This window comes from Mya arenaria, chromosome 14 (assembly GCF_026914265.1).
Source record: "Mya arenaria isolate MELC-2E11 chromosome 14, ASM2691426v1".
Taxonomy (NCBI): domain Eukaryota; kingdom Metazoa; phylum Mollusca; class Bivalvia; order Myida; family Myidae; genus Mya; species Mya arenaria.
In genome coordinates, this window is record NC_069135.1 from 24,268,747 (window position 1) to 24,287,140 (window position 18,394).

The 18,394-nt window shown below is 33.4% G+C and overlaps 1 protein-coding gene across 1 annotated transcript; it reads right to left on the reverse strand.

Annotated features, from left to right (window-relative positions):
* Nucleotides 1-435: 435 nt before the first annotated feature.
* Nucleotides 436-14,634, reverse strand: LOC128217525 (gelsolin-like protein 2). Its single transcript, XM_052924705.1, has 12 exons — nt 14,562-14,634; nt 12,703-12,745; nt 11,957-12,037; nt 10,927-11,000; nt 10,494-10,568; nt 7,442-7,513; nt 6,653-6,780; nt 6,043-6,262; nt 5,464-5,550; nt 3,978-4,142; nt 3,575-3,670; nt 436-2,968 (listed from the first exon to the last, which is right to left on the reverse strand). Exons 1-12 carry the CDS (start codon nt 14,589-14,591, stop codon nt 2,870-2,872), a joined length of 1,170 nt encoding a protein of 389 aa, XP_052780665.1. The 5' UTR covers nt 14,592-14,634; the 3' UTR covers nt 436-2,869.
* Between the last annotated feature and the right edge of the window lie 3,760 nt (nt 14,635-18,394).

Genomic DNA, 18,394 nt, shown 5'->3' on the forward strand with positions numbered 1-18,394 from the left:
TAATCAGACAGAGTTATTGCCCTTCAACACAGCAGAGACCCTTCAAAAATGCATGCTTTGGTATCATCAGGTCATGGTGGCACTGATTCAGTGATTGTTAATGTATGTTTATTGATCTTAAGAATGAGCTGTTCGGTGGAGGGAAGGGGTGTCCATTTATTTTTAGACGCCACCAGACTGTCCTTATGCTAATTGGTATATTTTTGGGTTTGGATGAACAGACGTTATGTAACCTACCTATAAGTTCGAACTTCTCTGCATAGCACTATCACACGGGATCAATGTTGAACGTTCCTCCTGGAAGACGGTTAGTATTTTTAGAGGTGAGGCGGGGAATCGAACCTGCGCAGGGAATCGAACCTGCGACCCCTGGGTTTTACAGTTGTTGAAACACTGCGCATACAGATCAGCCACGTCTTAAGAAAACAATGTCAATTTCATTTTAACTGTTTATTCAGAAAAAAAACGTTATTAATAATAAATGCTATGCAGAAAAAAGAAATGGTCAGGTATACATAACAATGCATTACTACATGTATATAATTGTCATTACAATACAACATATTTGACAGCACTAATATTGCCAGGTTTTTTTTAACAAGTAATAAAAACTTGTAACATTAAAAAAAATATTGCATAATCTGTACATCAACACCTCAACAAACTAGTAACCAATTAAAACGCCTTATGAAATACAAATAAATGCTGTAAATTGGCAGCAAAAGTCATAACAGAAATAGATGAAATTTGAAAAAAAAACACCAAAGGGCAGTACAAGTAAAACATTGTTATGTTTTAAATAAAAAATGTAATTATATTACATGTGGAGCAAAATAGGGATATGACAATACCAGAGGTAGTGCTATGTATATTAAAATAGTACATTTCACTCTATAAATTGGATGTCCATTGTGATAGTGTAGATAATATGTGATGCATAATTAATAATATATTTTTAAAGAATCTGACCCACATACATGTGAATTTTGGATGCATGTTGACCCCAAATTATTTTATAAAACATGTAAAACTGTTTCTGGAATTTTCTAACATAATATGTATAATCTCATTTTGGTTACTTATTTAACATTGTTTTATAATTAGCAAGAAAATGCCTTTAAATTCATGTAATCCAAAATGTAATACAAAATTAATACAGCATCAGACATCAAAATTTAACATTGAGGTTAATCGAGAGAACTTTAAGGAGTGTGGCGGATTGATTTTCCTTTTCTTGTTTTCAAAAACCTACAATTTCATATTGACAAACATGGCATCATTAAAAGAGAGCAGTTTGAAAAAAAAGAAAAAAGAAACATAAGAGGAATGATTTTGTTCAATACAGTGGTCCCTTTTTATGTATAAATAAATAATCCAAAAATTAATAGTAAGTGTTTTTTTTGGTCTTCCTAACAATTAAGTCAGCCGTCTCTCCAGGCTATCTCTCCGTTGACTTTATTGGTTAGGAGACCAATAATATATGCTATCTGCAGTAATGATGAACACAAAATGGCTATATTCGAGCCAGCATGTATGTTCATGCTTCTAAATAACTGACTTAATAAAACTAATAAACTAATAGATGGCAATTTGACAGCCATTTTTGTCAGAGGAGTTCCAAATGATTGAATGTGAATCCTTCTGGTGATCCCAACGGCAGAGGCACAAGTGGAGACAGTTAGTCAGTTAATAAACAACACAACACATAAAGCTAAACAAACTAACATAAATCAATATTGCATTTTAATTATTGCATCTACAAGCAGGTGTAAAATATTGCCTAGCATTTTTCAAAAAATAGTAAACAAAAAATTGCTTAAGGTATGTTTGCTGCAGAGTTTGGTATAATAATATTTCTTTTCTGATAGTTGACACTTCTGATCATGATTTGATAAATTCAATACACTAAACCTTTATTTCAAGTCACAAATAGTGGACATTATAACCACCATTTTTAATAATAATATTTCGTGAACCCTAAAATCATGATAAAATCAAAGTACAAAATTAAACACAGTTTACTCAAGTTAATAAATCTTTCCAAGTCATGATTATAAAAAGAAATACTAAAGTTCAACTAGACAGCAATGAAATAAATGAAGATAAAATACATGAACATATGTATGCTGACTCTACAACAAAAGTTTTTAAGTTACATTTTTCAAGTCATAAACTATGGTTTGCAGCCTATGTTGTCTGGGAAAATTCTTTTACAATTGAGTTTAACCTATGTCTTCCAAGCAAAGTTTATTAACAATTGTGTTTAACATATGTCTTACAAGCAAAGATCATTAACAATTGTGTTCATTCTAAGTCTTCCCCGCAAAGTTCATTTACAATTGTGTTTATTCTAAGTCTTCCCCGCAAAGTTCATTTACAATTGTGTTTATTCTAAGTCTTCCCCGCAAAGTTCATTTACAATTGTGTTTATTCTAAGTCTTCCCCGCAAAGTTCATTTACAATTGTGTTTATTCTAAGTCTTCCCCGCAAAGTTCATTTACAATTGTGTTTATTCTAAGTCTTCCCCGCAAAGTTCATTTACAATTGTGTTTTTCTTAGTTATCTAAGCAAAGTTCATTAACAATTGGGTTTATTCTTAGTTTTCCCCGCAAAGTTCATTTACAATTGTGTTTTTCTTAGTTATCTAAGCAAAGTTCATTAACAATTGGGTTTATTCTTAGTTTTCCAAGCAAAGTTAATGAACAATTGGGTTTATTCTTAGTGTTCCAAGACTTGTGAAAATCAGGTATGTGAATCCAAAGTTTTTTAAAGCAAAGTATTAAACCCTTCACCACGATTCCTACGCAACAAACAAAGCCAAGATTTTTCTATGTTAAGTCATATACAACTGTGTTAATCTCGAGCTTTTTTAAGCAGCAATAGCCGTCTGGAAGTCCTTGGACATGCGATGTCCCTCGGCAACACACGATACGGGAATAAGAGGGTGGTTTGTCTTGCTCAGAAACGTCTGAAATATGATACTAAATATTTATAACATGCTTACATTATGTATATCAAAAAACAAATCCATAAAAACTATCAACTTTTTTTCAATCAAGTAAACATACATGTAACAGATTAACATGATATTCCTACTTTTGCATGGATTTACACAGGAAAATTGTGATAAATCCTTTAATTAAATGCTGATCAATTTCCTTTTATCATATTCAACAGTGCAATACAAAACACCATTTTAAGGTGAGCTTAAAAAAAGAAAATTATTTTCACTTTAATCATCTAAAATGACAGGCTGATGAATTCCAAATCAATAAGCATTTAATTTTGGGAAATGCTTTCGCACTAGTCCATTGTCTTTATTTCATATGAATCAGATAATATTGATTATCCCAGTCAAACACAATCCACATATTTTTTGTAAGAATATTATTAATAAAGGGTGCTTAAATATAACAAGGTAAGTAATTTTAATATCTGATGTTATAGGTAACATAATTATCTCCCTTTGACTCCCAATGTATTCTTGAAGCAAAAACAGAATTTTCAAGCAGTTCATGCAAATTATGAATCACCCTATCATAGAAAGACAAGGCAATATTAATAATCCACTTACATGTGCATAGCTCATAGCGTTACGTCTCTCGGCGGTACTGGTTTCCTTACCGACCCAGACAAACAGTGCGGACTTAGTGTCAAGGATAAACACATCCTGCAATGAGTCAAGTACCATAATGCAAATGAAATATGATCACTGGCAAAAATGAAAATATACTCTAGTGTGAAGTCAGTTAAGATATTGAGATTTAGTAAGTAGTAGTAATATCCCATAATGTGATGAGGCCCAAACTCATTTAAAAGCATAAATGAAAACATAATTCTTCATATATTTAATGAAAATTTCTAAAATTCTATGAATCTCATATACAAAACAAGTAACATGTAATAAACCCTGATTGTATTCAAACATGTTTGATAATCAAAATAAAAAAAATCCTACTGTCACCCAAAAAACTCACCTTAGTATCCAAGTCTGACATTGAGACGTCTCCTTCTTTCTCCTTACTGAACGAGAGTTTTCCACTCGCATCTGACAGTCGGTAGAGTTCCTTCGTCTCGTCTCCACCTTCCGTCTGCTCATCTTCGTCTTCAGCCTCCTCTGTCATGCTCTTGTAGAACTCGTGCTGAAAATAATTTAGTAATTAATAGAGTAAAATAGTTTGTGTCAGTGTAAGATCGCATTTTATTTCAACATGTGACCACCAAAACCTAGTTCACAAGTGGCAATTCAGCAGCAAGTGAAATATTTAATTTGGTGTTGACTAGGTGAAATTTATTGCAATTTTTACAATGAAACAATAAAGGTATAAACAGATATAATATATTTACTAGTTTCATACCCCCCCCCCCCTCCCAAAAAAAAAAAAAAAGGGTTTGATAGGTGGGTCGAAAACTCTTATTATTTTCATTAAGATAAACATACAAATTATTGAAATATTTCTCGAGGCAATAAAAAGGTTTAGGGTTGGGGTTTTCACCTAAACATAAAACTTAATGACAGCTCATGCTAGTTTTTCCTTATTGCATTCCAGATCTGTGCACTCTGACAATTTGAAAGTGAGAGCAGGTTAAACTTGCAAATAAATCACTGGAAAGCATATAATAAAGGTCCGTTAATGTCCCTATAGCCATTGCTTTAAACAGTTTAATTGTGGCCCAACCATCCCAACTCAAATATATTTGATCATGGAAGTATTTTCTATGAAACATGTTGTTTACTCTTTCTAATATGAAGTCATAAACATATAACTACCTGGCCTACCAAATCACAAAGACAATCACAAGTATACAAATATTAAGGAAGGCATTAATTTGTTTCAATTATAAAGAGTATTTTAACCCGCCCACAAGATTGTAAAACTCTAAATAATGAGACAAACTTCCTTCTTTCATAAGCTAGCATTGACGTTAAAACTTTTATTACTATTCCTCCTGTTTCTTAACAATGTCTTTAATGTTCCTCAACCTTTTTAATGTTTAATATATATATATACACATATTATTTAAGCCACATGTGCATTACATAATTATTTTGCTTCCTTCATATCCTGAAGTACGCCACACCATAATTATTCAAAGTCAGCCCCTTCTTGGGAACAAAAATACACTAGAATGCATACAAAATCAAAAACATTTAATTTAATCTGACCCCAGTGACTGTATTCATAAAGCATCTTAATGAACATTTTCGACTATTGAAGTAAAAAATGTGTATTTTTCTAACTTTAGTTTAATAAAGACTTACAAAGGTTTACAACAAAAGGATGGAAATATGGAAGGGCTTTTTTATAACAAAGGCAAAAGATAAATCTGATAAAAAAAGATGACATTTAAAATATTCTATGTTAAATATTTAAAAAAAAATGAATTTATAGTTGATTTTTTTCATTTAAAAGCTTTATGAATAGGGCTCCAGATATCATAGTCTAACACAGTTATACTTACAGACTTCCCTGTATCAGCTTCCTCCAGCACTTCAGTTTTGGGTCGGCCATTCCTCTCACTACGCAACCCCTGTAGGTACAGCATGGCCTAGAACAGTACAGATTGTGGTTAATAGTAGCCCAGTTGATGTTTATTCATGATTTCCCAACAACAACAACATTATCATCAACACCACCACTTTGACATACTAACCTTTTATCTTGGAAAAATAGAATACCTAGTAATAACAATATGTTTGACTTCCTTCAATACATATTACAAATATTTGAGATGGAAAACACTTTAGGGGCCATTTGTTCAGAATTTTGTTAAAGTTAACAAAGAGATTAACAACATCGCTGTTAACTCTTTAACATGAAATATCTGAAGATGCGCCGACATATTTGTTTAATATAAACATTGACAGCTAAAACAGTTGTCTCATTTTTTGTTAGAAATACAGCAGATCACAAGTGTATCCATTAAACTTCCAGAGCAGTAACGATTTTAAAGTTAAAAACGATGAAGTAATCAATGTTGTTAATTTTAACAAAGTTCTGAACAAGTGGCCGAAGATTGCTTAATAATTATTCATTTCACCTTCATCCTTTCATCCTTATTGCTTCCGCTGCCGCTCCACTGGTAGATGGTGTTACCCATATCGAGAATAAACACGTCCCCAGATTTCAGACTCGCCTCGTTCCTTGCCACCTCTCGAACCTCGACATGCTTACGCGTGCCAGAGAAGTGAAGCAGTCTGGGCGTGTATTCCTCGGGCTTCACGTGCCTGAAACCAGTCTGGGCACCTCCCTTCATAACACTGTAAGAAAACAGAAAATTATTAAAAACATTTGATGTTATTATTGAAACAGGTTAAGACACATGAAGCTTTAAGTATATTGTAATATAATTTCCACAAATTCACTTAATACAAGCAAGTTAGTTAAGTAAAAGCCTCAAAGGGGTTTCGACTGTGTGCTAAACTAAAAAAATTTTTTTAGCTCTTTTTAAAAACTTAATTCATTATGGACTAACGAATGACGTGGAATTCTAACTAAGGCTAATCTTAAATTTATCAAATTAGAATATGAGTTCACTAACCTAAATTGACCAATTAAGTAATGAGTTAACTAAGAATGAATGTACATATTCATGCAAGCATTTTATGGCGTAATGTTCCAAATGATAAAACACCAAAATAAGCACATACGTGATAGTTTTGAAGTAAGATTTGAAGAGCTGAGATTCATGGCCCTGAACTTCACGGTGTTGGACAGGCTTATCATTAAGAAATGTGTCCAGCTCAACTGTCTTGTATGCAGCAGTGCCATACTCATCCTGCAATAATAGAAGTGATATTGATCACTGATGGTGATTGATACCCCTTATGACCTGTGAACTGGTACTTAGAAATATTGGACAGGCTTATCATTAAGAAATGTGTCCAGCTCAACTGTCTTGTATGCAGCAGTGCCATACTCATCCTGCAATAATAGAAGTGATATCACTGATGGTGATTGATACCCCTTATGACCTGTGAACTGGTACTTTGAAATGTTGGACAGGCATATCATCAAGAAATGTGTCCAGCTCAAAAGTCTTATATGCTTGAGCTCCATTTTTCTCCTGTGAAGTAACGAATCCCTGACAATATGCTCCAAAAAACACAGTTATATCACTGAAGGTGATCAATATCCCTTATGATTGTGGTTTTATACCATTGTTCAAAGGGCTTTCCATCAAGAAATATGTTGAGCTCAATCATCTTGTAAACTGCAGTTCCCTACTCATCCTGTGCAAAAAGCAAGGGATAGTTTAACCCTTTAATATCACTAAGTTTAATAAATACCCCCACCATATCCAAGTGCACTTATCTTCCAAAACTTGATAAACTACTATGGTTCTTGAAATTTCAATAACCTCTTTAATAATTATGTTTTAATTTGCTTTTATCTGGTTCATTGTAAAAAAATAATATAAAACTAAAAGCCTCTAGTACCTGCGTGCTCTCTGCGCCAATCCAGAAATGAACATCATACTGGAGCTCATCTTCCCCTTCCTCCTTGTACGTCTGAAACACATAGTTTGCATTTTTTACTTCAAAAAAACATTGTAATATTTTGTCAAATGGTAATACAGGGGGTGAATTAAAGAAAAGCAGGGTTGGATATCTACATAACATTTTAGTTTTGGGGAAAAGAGACATAATTTGAGCAGGTTAATCTTCAATACAGCAATACTACATGTTTGTAGATTGGGGCCCTACTATTGTAACGAACATACTACAAAATATCATCATATGAAAAAATTCAGTAGCCAACTGATTGGTTCAATATTTGGTTGGTCGTTGTTATTGAAGATTACGGTATTATTTATTGGTTGATATCTATCTAATAGTTACTTTAATTAACAAATCAAATAATTTAAAACCTGACAGACTGTCAGAAAAAGATAACCTATGGACAACATAATTATTATGAGCATTTTAATTGGACAGCAGAAAAATATTGGGCCATAATTCAATAAAGATTAAATAAGCTGAAGATTGTACGTTTTGAGGCGTAACTTGTATTTGGCCAATTAACTGCGGTTTAATAAAAATATCGTAGGAACATTAATTGCATAGATTCGGCCCGTAACTAAAATTATGGGTGAAGCTGAGCACTGAGGCTTAAGCAGGGTATTAGATTTATGAGTAACATATCTTATTGACACGGTGGGTGTTGTTCATATTTTAAGAAAGTCTATGATACAAACATGGAGAATGTTACCATAAGTCTTACAACAATGAATGTATTATAACACTGTATCTATTCATCAATCTTTTTAAGTACACAAGTATTTTAGCAAGGAGACAGTTGTAAGGTCAACGACTGGTTAATGCCTGAAGTACATTCACTATAGATGTAGCCTGAGTAGAAAAACTATGTCATATGACTACGACATTAAAATGCAACAATATCGAAAAAACAAGAAGGCTTCAGTTTGACAGGCATTGAAATTACACTTTTGGATGAACATGCCTGAATTCTTCCATTATGATATAGGATTGATTATGTTTAACAACGCCTGTTATATAAAATCCATACTTTAACAGCATTTCGCTTTGCAGTGTACTGCTATGACATGAAAATGCAATAATATTCAAAAATAAATAAAAAGATACAATTTTGATTTTATTGAAAAGACAATGCAAGTGAAATATATACCACTAAATTAAAATGTCCTTGCCCTCAGCCTCTATACAGCATTTACATTTAATTTTTCAACAACTGGGCTTGTCTTTGTATTGAACAGGTGAATAAAATACATGTGCTTGTTAGGGCTTTCTGTATAGTAAGCAATAGAATCTAATCTTTACCAAACAGCATCACTGCCGGCTGAATGTTGAAGAAAAATGTCAACTATAAAAAGTTCTGTTTTCCATTTATAACAGAACCAGGAAAAAACACTTAATATAGTAATTTTATTTAGTATAACTAGGTAATGTTCATTGACACAAAAATACTTAATATAAAATTCTTTTGTAATCAGTTCTATAATATAAACAGGAAAAGTCACTTATTATAATAAGTATAAATAAGTGAGCATAAAGTTCATTGACACAAAAATACTTAAAGCTGCACTCTCACAGATTGACTGTTTTGACAACTTTTTTATTTTTTGTCTTGGAATGAGCCATTTTTTGCGTAAATGTCTGAAAACCAGTGAAACAAGACTGCTGACAAAAGATTATATATCTAGCAAGTTTTTATATTTACTTTCGAAAATTGATATTTATGGCTAAAAGCGTTACTTACACTTTAAAATTATGAAATTGAGATCTGTTCTATTGTGAGTCATCTTATATGACTGAATTGAAGGCATTGATAACAAAATCAACTAAATCTGAGACAAAAGAAGTCAAAACTGTCAATCTGTGAGAGTGCAGCTTTAAAGTCATAATTAGTATTAATATGAAACAGACAGGATCTGAACCATTTCCTTGATGAACAATGAATCAAAAAGATGACTGGTTTGAAGATTGAAAAGAGTTAAGAGATCACTTCCGTAATCTTTCAAACAGAAGCATGTTGTTAGGAGGAAACTTTTTTACAAATGTTTAAGCAGGTCTTAACACTTCAGTGGCTTAACAATTCACAAATGAAATCTTCCTGTTTTGTGAAAAATAACTAACTCCTTTTTACTCCCTACAATGAAAGCAGGTAATGAATTATTCAGTTACATTCAACATATTCAAAAGTTCAGGTATGCAAGTAACAAGAACAATGCCATGAAGTATTTGTGCTTCTGCATAATTATCAGGAAGAAAATAAGACTCATAGTTTTGGACAAAATGAAAAACATAGGTTGATATAATTATTATATAATAAACAACTCTAGCTAAAATCACATCTTATGCAACAATTTTAAGCAATGGCTATCAATTATTGAACCCCTAGGGCTGATCCCAGTATGAATCATTTAGAGCGATTTCCTACATATGAAAAGTAGACTGTTTTAAAAGTTATTCCCTAGAAGGCTAGGATTCTTGAAGAAAGGGCCCCTTACTTGAAAATGTTGTGAAGTTAAATTCTGTAGGGAAAGTAAATGAAAACAAGATCACTTCAGAGCAAACCCCTTGCAAACAATGACAAATGTGTTTATTGCAGTCAAAAGGGGCACAACTCTGCAATTACTAAAGCCAGAATTATGAGCCTTACTGAACATGTCTCTGGTAACATGTGGATCAAGTTTCATTTGAATGTCATGACAACAATAATGCAATGGCAAGGCTATGACAGAACCTCACCATTTTTCTCACAAAAAAGGAGAAGCTGATCAAATCTAGGGATTAATGACATACACTACAGTGAAGTCAATGAATGTTTTGAGATTTTTCTAAACTATTTTCTCACATTTCCAAATAAGCTCAGAAATATTTATCATCTGCTGCGCCTATATTGGCATGTAGACTTATCATTGCTCAACACTCTACCAATAGTAGCTGCAAATCTGGTTGTAAAATTTCTTTAAGACAGAATGTATTGTAATCATGTTAGATCACTTACATTGAGAATGATGTATGAATCACCATTGTAGAATTTTCCATAGTCTTCCTTTGGCCAATCAGTGATCTTGAAGCTCTGAGAATAGAAAGCCAGTAATATTTTTATTAAAAATGAGCTTGATACCAAATACAGCTCCCTAGATGCTGCAAGTTCACTTGTTGTTTTTTAACCAACATATCTTTCTTTTACACAAGGCACAAAAAATAACCAACATACTTGTAAACTATGATGAAAGATGACCAAATAAAAGAAGACAGTGTTGTTCTAAAAAAAGACAAGATCTAATTATGCAATTATGCACAATACAATGTAGCCAAACAATAATCTTCTGTAACATTCAATTACAGCCATACTTAACGCTTCCGGGTATGCACATTTAATTAAAAAGTAAAAAGTAAGGCTATGTATAAATATATATATATATATAAATTACCACTACTCTCCAGATCTGAATTCCTACGGACTTTCCTGCCTTCTGCCAGGCTGGTTCTGTCTGGGCGGATTCCTCTGTAACCATGGTAACAAATTAAAGTGAAATGTGATATTTTCGACAAAACAGAACTTAAACATTGTTGTTGGTTTAAGAAACTTATTGTTAATATTAATAGATAATAGTAGTGGTTAAAAAATAGATACATTTTTTTTTCAAAATATTAAAAGAAGTTTGCAAAAATAGTAAACTTAAATTTTATAAGAAACTGGCTTAATGAGAAAATCAAGGTTTTTTTAAGACATAATTTATGTAGAAAATTTCATCTGAGTCTAAGATAAAATTGCTAGCTCTTATTTATGACTGTCCTTTCATGTTTTTACATGGATCAACTGTGACAGCAGACTGAACAAATAATATAACCTTAAAAATATTTTTAGCACAATAATGATTATTGTTAAAAGAGCTCAGCTGTTACCTCAGATGTGAATCACTCTCAAGTCTGTTTTCCTGTATATGAATAAGTACACTGGACTCTGGTGTCCAATTCAAGTGGCCATAAGAATGATTTAAGTGCCTCAAGTGAGGCGTGAGCTAATAGCCTCCTGGATGAGAGGCTATTTGGTGGGCAAAAACAAAGTGTCACTGGTTGGACATGCAGGTGCTGCTCTGGTATTCTGGGGAAAAGAGCTTTACACTTTACTCTTTTATGTTGCTTTTTCACAAAATTTGCCGCAGGGGGATTTTTTAAAATTTATTATGTTGACTTTACTTATTTTAACCAATTATTTGTGGGCTTGTATAACTTAAACAACATTAAAATTAAGTTTTTCAGACAGAATTTCTTCAATTGATTTTTTGAATATTTTTTTCCTGACTAGGATTTTTTTCGTTAAAATAACATAACTTTCAGCATCGGGAACATACATTATATATAAAAAAATCGCTGACCCTCAAACTTTTGACCTTTAAGGTGAGAGGCTGTTTTTAAACCACATTAACACAGTTATGCATCATCACTTTTTCAACTTACTTTTGACACTTTTCTCTGTGTCAGAACCGAACAAAGCAAGATTGGAGTCCTTCCAATCATACTTCTTAGCTTTACGGAGACCTAAAAATAAGATTATTTTAGAAATAAATATTTATTTTGAGATTTTTAATGAAATTATGAACATATTAAATTAAAATGGTACATTCTAAAATAGGTTGTGACTTGTTTCATAATTAGTAAATAATTTTTATTCCATATTATAGAATTATTTTTTTTTACTAATTATAAGTTCCGTATTAATGTTTTTTTTATTAGAATAAAGTTTGCATTAAGGTAACTGAAAATAAATCATAGGTGTCATTTCTTGATGTCTTTTCTTTCTGTGAGTTGTTAGTGTAATATAAACTAAAACATTAAAACATTTTAACTGTAACTCTAATTCATAGGATTCAAAATTTTCTTGTATACAGCCATACTATCATGCATTCATTCACACGCATTCACATAATTCATCATGTAAAAGGAAAAAAACTAGCTGTTGTGTCAGATGACAATTTTGTCAGATGACTTTAAAATAAAATGTATTTTTTATATTAATTATAATAATCAATTACAACAATTATACTGTAATATTAATAATAATAATGATAATAATAATAAAAGAGTTACAAAAAAAAATAATAATAACAATAATAATAATAATAATAATAATAATAATAATAATAATAATAATAATAATAATAACAATAATAATGAAAATAATAATAATAATAATAACTATGTACCTGACATTCTTTCTATCCTTGATTCTAACTTCTGATATAATATCTGAAAACGAAAACCCACAACCACCTTAAATCATGAATGGAATGCAGCCTTGAATGATTGTACTAGCCAATAAATACTACATTACCACTGAATACATAAATACATCGGAGTTTTATGCTGTTTTCAGATACTTTAAGCAAGGTTTAAGGATGTAAACATTTTATTTATGACTTGTTCATTTAGGTCTCGCCTAAAAAAGCTATGTCTGGCAGGTTTTGGACAGAAAAACAAGAATTCAGCGAGTCGAATTTGTCACTGGTCTTGAGAACCAACTTTTTGAAATTGGTTAAATTTTACAAATTTTATTAATTATCAGTATAAGACTGGGCTCAGGTATTCAAAAAGCATATCAAGTTATTTTAGTTGATTTCTTAAAGTTTTCCTATTCGAATTTAAACAAAGGTACAAGTTGTTCTAAATATAAAAGAATATTTATATTCAATAAAAAAATTGAGATATCAAATTATTAAGTTATTAAATCAAATGACGAATAAGATACAAAGAAAATGACTTAAGATGTTTTATGAATAACGGCCCCCGGGTGATAATAAGCTTCAAGAGCAATACATTAAGAATGACTTTAAATATTTCTTTACCATTACTCTTTTAACAAACACTTGGTTACTTTATTTGTCATATTTATAATAATTCATAAGCATAGTACTCTTTCATTAAATTGTTGTGATTTTAAAAGCTCTTTACAGGTTTGAATCATTCATTTAAGGAATAAATTGCGGGCTTGATGTCATTATCGGGGTATGAACGCAATTGGGCTGGTCAAAGTGTGTGGAGTCCGAAAATTCAAATTAGCAGGGAAAGGGTTATGTGTTATATGTGTTATCTGGGCTGGTTAACAAAACCTGGCTACATGGGATATAACCCTTGAGTAAATTGAACGAGGTCAAACGAAACCATGCCAGGTGTATAAAGATTAAAATCAAGTGAAGTCAGTGAAATCAATGGCATCAGCCTTAAACATGTACAGGGGTGGATCCAGGAATTGATGTTAAAGGGAATTGATTTAACTTAGGGGCACAACCTTATGCCCCTCCCTCAGAACTAAACTCTAAATGGTTTACGATGTTGGTATGGGGGTTTGGGTGTACTCCCCAATGATTTTTTTTAAACAATTTATAGTCTGAAATGCTACATTTTGAACATATTTTGTTACTTTTTCTCTTTGACATAACAAGTAACATTGGACGATTAGAAGAGGAGGAGGGGGGGGGGGGCTTATATGATCCCCCTTATTTGTACAGACTCAGTAACCACTGAGGTTTTTTTTACACAGTACTCATGATCAAAGCTAGTTTTGCAGTAAACAAATTATTGCCAGAATTATAATGGGCTGGCCTTTTCTTGCATCTCATGTGTCAGATATTTGACTCTTTTTCATTTGCAACATTATTAAAATCCTGTATGATGTGTTTGGAAATGTAAATGGTAAATGGAATTTTTATAACCAAATTAAATTTCAGGTCCTCAGATTCAATTTCTTATTCTGAAAATGACTTATAAAAGGCATGCCGCATTAGAGTTAAGTAATGGAAGTGTTTAAAGAATATCCAGGGTTTATATTAGAACTGATATTATAAGTTAAGAATGCAATATTATGACTTTATAAATGCATTGTAATTTAATTTGAGGATTTCAAACTAATTAATCTAAATCTTTTTTTATACCATTTTTAAAGAATTTACCAGTATACTATGCAATCATTTTCCATTAAAAGAAAGTTCCGACTATTAACTGAAATAATAACTTGGTGCTGACAAACACTAATATTTGTAAACATTGAAATGCATGCAGAGCTTACCGGTATTGCAGAGTGGACACGCCCACGCATATATTACATTGCCATATGCGAAGCTATTACCCGTATCAATTCCGTACCAGTCCGATAGAAATAAGATCTCACTCGACTAACAGTCGGGACATCTGACAGTATATTGAAATTTGCATATTCTAATAACTAAAAAGGTGTCCTAAATAAAATTATTTAGGGATATGGCTTAAATAAACTTTGTGATCAAACGAGTGACCAGACAATGAGACAAAAATACACGTATATGCTACCTCCATCTATGCAACCGTGGACTTTAATGATCAAAACAAAAAGAATATAATTTAGTTACAGACATTCGAGAAAGCATCAAAAACAATGTGATGAGCATCAAAGACAGATAAGGCGAAGAAGCGCCAAAGACAGATAAGGAGAAGAAGCCCATTAAAAGACAATGCGGAGAAGCATCAAAGACAGTGCGAAGAAGCATCAAAGACAATGCGAAGAAGCGTCAAAGACAATGCGGAGAAGCATCAAAGACAATGCGGAGAAGCATCAAAGACAATGCGGAGAAGCATCAAAGACAATGTGAATGAGCATCAAAAACAGTGCGAAGAAAGAAGCGTCAAAGACAATGCGCAGAAGCGTCACAGATGTCGCGGGGTCAATTTGCCCTGCTCTATATGTTTGCGTTTGTGTCATATGTCTACATGCATGTGTATCCAGTACACATATCTTCCAAGGTCATCTTTCTTGTAATAATCCATTTTCCTATTCTGTCTTTCCTTTCAGGCATTTCAGTCATTCCTATCATCCACTTATTCATATACTAATTCCACTTTCATTTTCGCTTTCACTTTCTATATTTACTAAAGTAGTTCGCCTCGTGCGCAGCTGGTGGTGGTATTTTCCTCGTGCACAGCGCACTCATATTTTGTTGATGGAGACGTAAACATCGTTTGATAAATTTTGAAACTTTATTGTTTTATTTCTTCATAAAAGTGTATTTGGATAATTGCAGTCGCCCTGAGAGACGAACCATTTTCATTCGCGACACAGACAATACGTAGGAGCATCAAAACAGTGCGAAGAAGCGTCAAAGACAATGCCTAGGAGCATCAAAAACAGTGCGAAGACGCGTCAAAGACAATGCCTAGGAACATCAAAAACAGTGCGAAGACGCGTCAAAGACAATGCCTAGGAGCATCAAAAACAGTGCGAAGAAGCGTCAAAGACAATGCGTAGGAGCATCAAAAACAGTGCGAAGAAGCGTCAAAGACAATGCGGAGGAGCGTCAAAGACAATGCGGAGGAGCGTCAAAGACAATGCGGAGGAGCGTCAAAGGCAATGCGGTGCATCAAAGACAATGCGTAGGAGCATCAAAACACAGTGCGAAGAATCGTCAAAGACAATGCGTAGGAGCATCGAAACACAGTGCGAAGAATCGTCAAAGACAATGCGTAGGAGCATCGAAACACAGTGCGAAGAATCGTCAAAGACAATGCGTAGGAGCATCGAAACACAGTGCGAAGAATCGTCAAAGACAATGCGTAGGAGCATCAAAACACAGTGCGAAGAATCGTCAAAGACAATGCGTAGGAGCATCGAAACACAGTGCGAAGAATCGTCAAAGACAATGCGTAGGAGCATCAAATACAGTGCGAAGAATCGTCAAAGACAATGCGTAGGAGCATCAAATACAGTGTGAAGTATCGTCAAAGACAATGCGTAGGAGCATCAACACACAGTGCGAAGAATCGTCAAAGACAATGCGTAGGAGCATCAAAACACAGTGCGAAGAATCGTCAAAGACAATGCGTAGGAGCATCAAAACACAGTGCGAAGAATCGTCAAAGACAATGCGTAGGAGCATCAAAACCAGTGCGAATGGGCATCAACGACAATGTGGAGAAGCATCAAAGACATTTCGGAAAAGCATCAACGGCGGCGTAAAGAAGCCTCGAAGACACTACGAAAAAACATCAGAAAAGCGTAGAAGCATCAAGAAAAATGCGAAGATGCTGGTAACATCTTTTTCTTAATATTCATATACTTAAACTATGATATATTGGCGTTGTAAGATTTTTCATCTGCTGCAATATTCTGCGATCATGTTCAATGGTTGCATGTTTTAAACGTGTATACATACATCGTTTTATAAACAATGTTTTACCCTAATACAATTCGTGCAACTTATTACCTGCAACATACAGCCCCCTAAACCCCACACCGCCGCTTCCTGGTGTCAAAGAGTCATATTAATAACTAAGTTCAAATTGATTCTCAGTGAAGTGTCTTATTATATAAATCATGAAGATTCCAAAGACTGAAGTCCTTAATATTAGCTGCTAAATTGAAATAACTACGCGATCTTCTTGCAGGTTTATTCCCTGTAAAGAATTCTGTCATTGTGAACCGTCCATATACATCGAGTTCTCCAGTTCTCGAAGAAAACTTAAGTAGCTTATTTGGTCACCATTTTGTTTTTACTTGATAAACCTGATTCTGATAAATAAAACTAAGTATTTCGTGATTATCAGATTATTGACTTCAAAAAGCTGTCAAGAAACTTAAAAATAAGTAAATATTTCACAATTTAGAAGAACAAAAATATTATGCGTAGCTTGATTGTGTAATAACCGACTTAAGTAGTTTCGAGATATCGGCCCGAGGTTGTTTTCTGTTTTGCCGAGGTGCTCCGATTGACCGATTCACCTGGCACCAAATAACTCTCCACAATGGTTAATTACCATCTTACCAACAAAACATTTTTGTAGGAAAATGTTTAACATACTAAGTGGTCTCATATGGTTTTGTGGATAAACTTCTTTATACATGTTTCACGCATCCAACATGAGTGACGCGACGCCATATTGGTCCAGGACTGGTCCCGTAGTGACCCCATATTTTCCATATTGGGTCACCAAATTTATATGGTACCAAAATGACATATATATTCCGATGAATGAAAGAAAATTTCCGAAAAATTGATCAATGTAAGCAGGTTTTCGACGTGATATATACGTTATGGGGTTAGCATGTGACCAGATATGGGATATACGGGGCACAGGAAACCACATAGACGGCAGCTCCATCACTAAGCGGTGGTGCAAAGAAAATGCGCTGTCGACACTTCCGTGGTGCAGCTGTGCCTTGTGTTTACTTCTACACACGTGAATGTGAATTATATTGTATTTGATAATTTTATCAAACGGACACATTTCGAAAATCGGAGAATGTGGTATCGTGTAAGAACACTTGCACTGAAGGTTGGTGACGATTTCGTTTCAATATTGTGCGAGCTGTGATGCTTAGGGAGCTTTTCTCCCGAATCGGACTTGTGCATATTTTTTAGAACTGCTAGCATTTAAAGTACACTCCATTGCTTACACGCACCGTAAGAACATCCTGGCCCATGCAAATATAACTATGATGTAAAGTATTTACGCTGGAACACAACATAACCAGTAAGTATGTCAGTACAGAAGGATTCGGACGACGGGTTGGAGGGATCTGGACAAGACGGATCAGAGGGGTCATGGGCAAGACTCCCGATCAGCCTGGGCTACGAGCGCCAGACTCAGCACTTGTCGAAATAAATAAAAAAGAAAGAAAAAGATCATATTGTTTTATGTTTATGATGATATGCAAACCAAAACAAGGTTTACACTTGAAATGCATTATCATATTTAGTAAAAAAATGTTATCATATTTAGCTCATTTGACATTCATGAACACAAAACACAAACACAAAATTTGGTTTGTGTGGTTAAAAAAGACGTCACCAAATTGTATAGAGTTATTAAAAACAACGCTGATGAAGATATTCTTCAAGATGATGTCTAGCGCATGTGTGAATGCCAGAA